The sequence below is a fragment of the Limulus polyphemus genome, unplaced genomic scaffold (assembly GCF_000517525.1).
Source record: "Limulus polyphemus unplaced genomic scaffold, Limulus_polyphemus-2.1.2 Scaffold435, whole genome shotgun sequence".
In the NCBI taxonomy this organism is placed as follows: Eukaryota; Metazoa; Arthropoda; class Merostomata; order Xiphosura; family Limulidae; genus Limulus; species Limulus polyphemus.
In genome coordinates this window covers 463,096-472,011 of record NW_013666045.1, presented here as the reverse complement: position 1 = coordinate 472,011, position 8,916 = coordinate 463,096, and the positions used below count along the sequence as shown (strand labels likewise).

Genomic DNA, 8,916 nt, shown 5'->3' with positions numbered 1-8,916 from the left:
TGCTGTTGCTAGTGGTAGGGCAAATAGGATATTAGGTTGTATTTACAGAAATACTGAATACAAGCCTAAAGAGGTTATAATTTCATTGAGGCCCGGCATGGCCAGGTGGTTAAGGCACTCGACTCGCAATCTGAGGGTCGCGGGTTCGAATCCCTGTCACACCAAACATGCTCGCTCTTTCAGCCATGGGGGCGTTATAATGTGACGGTCAATCCCACTATCCGTTGGTAAAAGAGTAGCCCAAGAGTTGGCGGTGGGTGGTGATGACTAGTTGCCTTCCTTCTAGTCTTACACTGCTAAATTAGGGATGGCTAGTACAGATAGCCCTCGTGTAGCTTTGCGCGAAATTCAAAAACAAACAAACAAACATTTTAATTGGTTAGGCCACATTTCAAGTATTTTGTTTAGTCCTTATTGGGTTCCTTACTTTAGAAGGGATATTGAATTGATGGAAGGGGTTCAAAGGATGGTTACTAGAATTGTGTCTGGGATGAAGGGTTTGTCATATGAGGAGAAATTAAGTTCTTTAAAATTATTTTCTCTTGAAAAAAGAAGAGTTAGAGTGGATCTGATTGAGGTGTTTAAGATTGTAAAGAGAATTGACAGTGTTGATGCATTATATTTTTTCATATTTAATGGAAAGAATAGTAGAACTAGGGGACAGAAGTATAAATTTTGGCATGGTAGGAGTCATTTTTAGTAAAGACAGCTAAATTTTTCTAAGAGAGTGGTTGGCCTCTGGAATGAGTTGCATTCATATATTGTGGAGGCAGTAGATTCAAGTGAGTTTAAGAGAAAGCTTGATAACTATATGAATATTAAGTGCTGGCTTTAAGATTTTTATTTACTTCTTTTAATTTATTTATTTAATAGTTTCAGTTTCTTTAGAGGATGAGACAGCTGAGATGGATCAATAGGTCCTTGTTGTCCCTAAAGATTATGTTAAAGCTCATCAAGCACCACATTAAGAGTTAGAATTACTTCAACTCAAACAATAAAAAAAAAAATGACAATAATAAGCAGAAGTGGACAATTCTGCTATAAACATACATTCAGATATGATTTTACCTCATCAAATGTAAAATACAGGCATATGCAAACAGTCCAATGTAGTAGGCAAACAGCAATATTACTCTTGTAATTATAACATAGGAATCAGAAAGAACCATTGTGTTTATCCTGATAGTAATACCATCCCAGGGTCATGAAATTCCACTACATTAGAGAAATGTTTAAAAATTCAGATAAAAAATCTTACAAAGTGTTACATATTTCACTTGATTTATACAGTATATGTTAATTTGTTCATGCTCCGTTACAGCACAACTCCCTCACTGCATTTTTGGAAGACTGATATATACCAACCATACTATTAGATACAATCTTGCACATCAATACACCACAAAGTCACATCAACTTTTAAACAAGTTTGTGAGTTTGCTCTGGGAGTTTCTACAAGCAAACATTTTTCAACATTTGCCACAAAACTTAACCTCAGTGCTCAGATAGCAAGGATTATTTCAGTATATTTTTGAATCTCTGGTTATCATTAACAGTTGAATCCAAATGAAACTTTTCCGAGGATTTTCATATAACAACCTCATCTGTCCTATTTCTCTATCTTGGAGTCTTGCATGGTCTGATTCAAAAAATTCCATAAATCATTAGATAATCTGATTATAACAAAACTTAATTCTTTAAATCTAACCAAGTTTATATAATTCCTATTTTATCACAGTCTTCCACTTCAATCAGAGCTCTGAATTCACCCATTCTGTATCTCATACTCCTAACCTTAGAATAAAAGTAACTAAGCTTGTTCTTGAATCTACTATCTTCATCTTTAAGCCAGGCAAACTTGCCTTTAAAACTATTACTTAAATTATTATCTTTCAAATCTTTTTATTTTTCCAATCTCCTCATTGCCCTAGCTATCCTATTAATTTGTTTTTTCCTCATTAAGCAAAAATTATCCTCTTTTTTTTTCAAAACTTTAGCAAGAACAAAATATTTTAAAGAAATGAAAATAGCAACACTACTGTCATTACAGAAAGCTAAATCCTTGCCATGCCTTTGTAAGCCACATAGGACTGGTGCTTTTGAACTCTGGCTTCAAGCAGCAAAAGCAGATGAAAATGGTGACCTATCTTCCCTAGATGGGATGCCAGTCCACCAGAGGTTAACCTCCAGCTAACAGCTGGGTAAACTGGAATAAGAGGGGGTAAAAATGTTTTGCCTAAGGATACAGCAGCATGTTATAGGCCAGTCTTGAACTCCTAACCATTCAACTATAAGTTAAAAGCATGAAGCCACTGAGCTACATTAAATAAAAAACAGCTAATATTAACAGAAACAGGGCTGTGTTTGTGTAAATAATTCCCTAAATGAAGAAATCCTTTTAGAAAATTTACAATATCACTAAGCATGGTAGTATGTAGGGATGAGCTGAAAAAAATTGACTGCCACATTCAATCTATTACTCTAAGATGCTTACAAGTAACTGCTACAGTTGAGTTATAGCCTTATTTGAACACCTAATTGCCATTATTGAGTGTTTCACAATTTATTAGACTCCCAATATCATTGAAAAGTATTGTTAAAGTTGAGAACTGGGAACTAGCTAAAGAGTCAAAGTGTTCATCTCTCCTTTTCCACAAAAAATGTGTGCAATTTTTGCAATGGCTTTAGTATGACAGAAAAGTATTTTAAGAGCACTTGAGAACAAGCTATTATTAAGCATGGTAGTGCTTAGTAGAAGATAAAAAAAAAATAACAATTCTAGTGTAAATGATGTGGTCATTATCCCATGAAGATAACCTTTCTTACAGAAATCTGCTTTTCCTTTGTAAAGCTCAAGTACAGGATGAAACAGAAATTACCAATCAGTAATAGATGAACATTAGATGACGGTAATATGTACAATACTCAATGTCACTATACAATCAGTGTCTTTAGGGACCCAATCCATATATTATATATGAAGATAAAAAGCAAAAAATCAGTGTACATAATATTAAGTTTTATTACACATGTTCATAGACTACACTAACTTTCAGTCAGGAGAAAAAATGTCATAAAACAAATAATAAAAACATTTTGTAAATGTAAAATTATGTAGCGATGTAAGTGTCAAAAAGAATGAAAATGTGAATATAGAGTAGATCCAGCTCTATATTTTTCACTTGTTCTTTCCTTACTGTAGGTTCATCAACATTAAGTTCCAAGAAGTCAAGATTATGACCAGTGATGATTTAAAATTTGTTGTAGCCAACTAATTGGTATAATATCAATATCCGAGGTCATTGTAACAAGTGCAATGAAGAAACTGACAAAACAGATATGATATTAACAATAAATATTTCCACTGAATCACAAAAACAAAACAAATGTTTATTTATCAACTTACTTCAGTGAAATTGTTTAAAAAAAGATGGTAAACATATAATAAAAGAATTAGAAAAAATTAAGTATGATGTAGAGATGAGAATGCCAAAAAATACATAAACAAAGTAGGGATGAGTACACAAAAACCATAAAAAAATCACTATATAAGTAGCCAAATCTTTCTAAGAAACTTTTATCTACAGTTAATTGTTGAATTCCTGTCAGCTGCATAATTCAGGTTTGAATAAAAGCATTTAAACTGAATAGTGCTGTACAGTCTTACAGTGGATAATTAACAAAGAAGAAGAAAGATGAACAATTTGGTTGGTTGGTCACTTTCTGATTTGGTATCTTAGTGATGGTTTCTTGCCTTGTTGGGTAGAGAAACAAATGAAAGTGAGTGGGAATCATGTTTTAAAGTAAAACTCTCTGTCACTGTTGATTTTTTAACATGCATATTTGTGTTATGCCTACTGAGTACCTTGGCCATTCCTCACATAGAATGTACTGACTCAGTACTTACTGGCTACTAATGTAGGTATTTTTGTATGGTTTTGTGTATTCATTCCTACCTTGTTTCTGTACTTTTTGGCATTTCATCCCTACGTCAAGATTTTCTGGAATTTCTTTTATTACTTCTATATATATATATATATTACCAACGTTTTTTATTGACAGTAATCCTTACTGACATAAGATATTGTGTTTTTAATTTCCATTAACGACAAAAATACAATTAAAACATACCAAAATAAATGTTCAGTTGTATATTGTTTCTGATGTCATTATTCTTTTATATGTAGAATTAAGGTATAATATGTACAACATAAACCATTGTTCTTCATTTTTTAAAATATTTTTTATAAGCAACCATGGTTTTTAAACAATAGAAAGTAGTCTTAACCATGAGCATTTCATGCACTTTAGTAGAAGAATGTTGTTTGAAATTTCAAATTTTCCAGAGTAAGCCCTTGAACTGTAATCCCTTCAGAATGTGCAAAACCAAAGTATCAGTGAATAGCTTTATCTGAAGTCAAAAATTGTGAATATTTTTAAACAAGGTTTTTAAGTTTAATATACACAAAAAATACAGAAGATTAAAATTTAACTCTTTATATAACTGAATAGAACACATTTACAAAGCATATAAATACACAAAACATTTTGTATAGTATTAAAGATAAAAGTATTTTCATATGTAATTATCAAGTATTAGATGGTATTTAAGAAGAAGAACTGACAAGCATGTCATTTCAGTAAAATTAGGACCTGACAGGCATAACAAAATTTGTTTAAGCTTTACAAAAAACATATATCACTATTTTTTAAAAATATGTTAAAAAAATATAAAAGACTGTGATATTCTTTAAAATTATAGTAGTTATTTTATGCCCAAAACATGTAACAACAATATCCTGTATAGGTATATACATGTATTTGTCTATAAGGACTATAAATAAAGTTTGTGCATGTATATTTTTGTGTTAGTTCATGACAAGATTCAAGTCTTAATTTTACTTTGGTCTTATTTGTTAAGTAATTGACTTGAGACATCAGAATATAAAATATTGAGTAAAGCTTTTTTCTGGTCAGTAGGTGGGTTACGCATTCCTTTCACTGAAAGTAAAGTCACAATACCAGTACTATCACCTAATGCTAATGTATTTTCTTGTTTACAGAAACAAACAGATGTAAATTTTTCAGTAGTAACAGATTTCCAACTGCAAACAGGATCAACTAAATTTTGTGAAACATCCCACAGTTCTAGAGCATTAGCTGACAAAGCAACAAATACAGTAGAAATTGTGGGAGACCACTTAGCATCCAAGACAGCCTGTTTAGATTGAAGTTTCAAAATAACTCCAGGTTGTTGAGATTTCTCTTCCCATATGCAGACAGACCAGTCATTACTTGCACTTAAAAAAATTTCAGGCACAAATGGAGACCAGCAGGTTTGAAACACAGCTCCTTGATGAAAAGAATAAGTTTGCAAGAATTGTTCACTGTATGAAGTAGAGCACATATGAATGTTTCCTTCATCAGTTCCAACAATATATATGTTTGAATCATGCTGTTTGAAGTCTATGGTAAAACCACTAGAATAGTGAGAAATCAGAGCTTCAGCTCTCTTTTCTTTCTTTCCAGTTGAAGACTTTGAAGCAGATCTCTTTAAATGCATAAGAGGAATGCACTCCATTCCAGTTCCTACCATCCACTGAAGTATAAATCCATCATCTGATGTTGATATCAAGATCTCTTTCTCATTTCCACCTATGCTCTTACATATCCATTGCAACTGCCATATTGCTCCTGAGGGCCTAAGCTTTGTTTCAGTGTTATCTACCACTTGATACTTACCAAGTTTCCTTACATCAAATATTGCAATAATTCCTTCATGCATTCCAACAGCAAGTAAGTATGGATGTTTGGTTGAAAATTCCAGACATGTTACACCCAATAATGTCTTATAAAAACGTTCTGGAAATTTGCAGTTCTTAAATGACCAACAGCAAACAAGCCCATTTTTGCTTTCAGAATTTGTCTGTTTTGAAAGACCAACAACAAAAATATCAGGACAACATGGATTCCACTTAAAGCAGGTGACACTATAATCTTGCAAGACTGAAGAAGAGAATGAAAATAGCCTTTGTAAATAGGATCCTTCAGAAAAATTGCCATCAGTTTTTACTTCACCCAAAAAATGATTACTGCTGCCTTGCTTATGTCCTTTAATCTCTGCAACAACATGACCATGGGTCTTCATGCTCAAAGTCCTTTCCATAATTATCATATTTTGTAGAATATTAGGAAGAATATTTATTGAAATTTCATTACTGCACTTGGATATGTGTTTACCTTTCGTATTTTCTTCTTTGAAATTTGTTTCAGTTTGGTTGAATGCATCATAAATTAACCATGATGAAGATAATAAATCCTTTTCCATTTGCATTACTTTATCTGTTTGTGTTTGCTTATGCTTTTTATGAATGTAATAAGTTTGAACTGCATGCTGAACAAGACCTTCTCCACATGGATGACATTTTAAGAAATTTTTATAGTCATTTAGTTTTTTTAAAGTATTTTTACTTTTATCATCATTTATTGCAACAGAAGAACTTGGTAATTCAAACAACCATATAGTTTTAGTTTCCCTTAACATTACTTCTGAGACTGATTTCACAGAAGAGTTATGTTTTGACTCTCTTGCTCCTTTATAATACTGTCCTTTTTTGGCAGTTTTTTCTACCTTGGTATAATTTTTAAAAGTTTTGTCTGATTCATCATTTTCTGTAGTATTTTCTATGTTATCTTCATTATCATCTAAGTGACACCAACCTGATTCACCAAAAAAGACTGAACTTTTAAGGCCAGTCTGATATAATAGAGTTTTTGTTTTGTTGAATATACTACTGTTTCCTACAAAAAAATTCTGGTTTTTGTCATCACTCACTGTTTCATTTTTTTGTTTTCTTTTCCCATTATTAAAGTGATTACTTATCCCATTGACATAATCCACACTGCACTTTAGAGACCTGGGAGTCACATTGTTTCCATCTTTGTCTAATACACAGACTTTCGTGTAATTTACGCAATTATTTAACATTCTTTTTGTATCTGTTTTGACAAAACCACGAACTTTTGACAGTATCCTGAGGTTACAGTAACTAGGTTATCTATGAGAATATACTAGTAACATGGGTAGAGAGACTTTGGACCCATGACTTATCTAGTTATTTTTATTAACAATCCATTACCGCAAAGTTTGTACTGAAATAAATATTATCATAATATTACATACGACAATAATTAATCAGTTATAGCACTAAGTTACCGGTTTAATTTTTTGGCAACGTAACGAATTCTAAAGTTATGGTTGATTAACTATCTTTCTAAGTTCTTACATCGATTGTAGCCATAAGAGTTGCGTTTTCTTTTGACATATTTTCATTAATTTTAAAAACAGATAAAATCCAAAATAACTAATCTTGAAATAGCTTCATATTTTACATTGTCTTAGTTTACGAAACATTGACAAAGAATTCTAAGTTTCTATGGTGATCACTGTAACGCCACCTTAAAAAAAATCCCGTAATAAAGAAAAATTAAGTGAACGGGACTTTGAAGTTATGTTGTTATTGATTAAAACATGGTGGATAAGGCAATCGAGTCGCAATCTGCAGGTTCGAATCTCCTTCATCGAACATGATCACCCTTTCAGCCATGAGATCGTCATAGTGCGACGGTCAATACCAACTATTCGTTGGTAAAAAAGTAGCCCAAGGGTTGGCAGTGGGTGGTGTTAATTAGCTTCCTTCTCTTTAGTCTATCACTGCTAAATTAGGGGCGCCTAGCGCAAACAGTCCTCTAGTAGCTTTGCTCGAAATTCGTATTAAATTCAACACGTTGATAATGATTACATGTGGTCAAGAAGTGAGTGAGAGAGGTTTCTTGAAGTAATTCAGGACAGTTTTCTAATACCAAATAGTCAGAGATATAACCAAAGGTGACGCCATTTTAGATTAAATTTGAACCATAAACAAGGATGTGGTTACAAGAGTTCTAGTGGAAAACATTTGATAAAACGTAACTTTTGCTTGATTAATTTGGTGTTTTGCTTGATTTTAAAATTAAGAAAAATGAAATTTTAGTTCCTACTTTTCAAAATTTTGAGGCCATGAGGCAAGATTTATCCAAATGAATTGGGATGATGAATTAAAAGTTGAAATGGGACAGATTTGATAAATTTGTAAAAGTACTTATAATTCAAAAGAGATATGTTCCTAAAAACAAAAAGATGGATAATGTTATTTAAATGCAAAGCTACGCAATGATCTATCTGCGTGGTGCTCACAGCAGGGATAGAACCCCGAAGTTTAACATAATAGACTGCCAAACTTAACGTTGGACCATCCGTGCAGGGATAATACAGAAGGTCAAAACTATTTGGCTTACCAAGAACATAAAGAATATCAGAGCCAAGTATGATGATTTTAACAAGGTTAAGTTGACAGAAAGATTTAATGATTTTATAGATAATAAGATGTTAAAATGATGCTTGGGCCATTGAAGATTGTTAATGCTAAGGTTTTTGTTGTGAGAAGACTGAATTTTAAATGTTTCCCTTTCTTTAGTGTTTATAAAAGAGAACATTAGCAATGCTCTTGATCCCAATAAAAAAACACCCTACTAGATGTTTGAATTGACTTGAATTGTGTATTTAATTTAAATCCTTTGTACTGTGTATAAAAGATTGGGAAATTGATAAATAGATAAAGCACAAGGATAATTTTTTTCTTAAATATTCAAGATAGACGTGTTCTTTATATACAAAAAAAAGTGGATGAAAATGTAAATATACATAGTAAGGATTTATTCAATTACTTTAAAGGTAAGCAAAATATTAAGATGGCAGTAAGGGATGATATCGAAAGGTTAATATTTAATTATTATGGGATGGCTGGATTATTAAATTCTACTTTTACTTCAGTTTTTACTAATGAAGATTTAAATGATATTTCTCGACCTTAACAG

At 32.0% G+C, this 8,916-nt stretch overlaps 1 protein-coding gene across 1 annotated transcript; it reads right to left on the bottom strand.

Annotated features, from left to right (window-relative positions):
• Window positions 1-4,712: 4,712 nt before the first annotated feature.
• On the bottom strand, window positions 4,713-7,421 carry LOC106458253 (WD repeat-containing protein 78-like). Its single transcript, XM_022384407.1, has one exon. It carries the CDS (start codon window positions 6,986-6,988, stop codon window positions 4,910-4,912), a length of 2,079 nt encoding a protein of 692 aa, XP_022240115.1. The 5' UTR covers window positions 6,989-7,421; the 3' UTR covers window positions 4,713-4,909.
• Window positions 7,422-8,916: the final 1,495 nt, after the last annotated feature.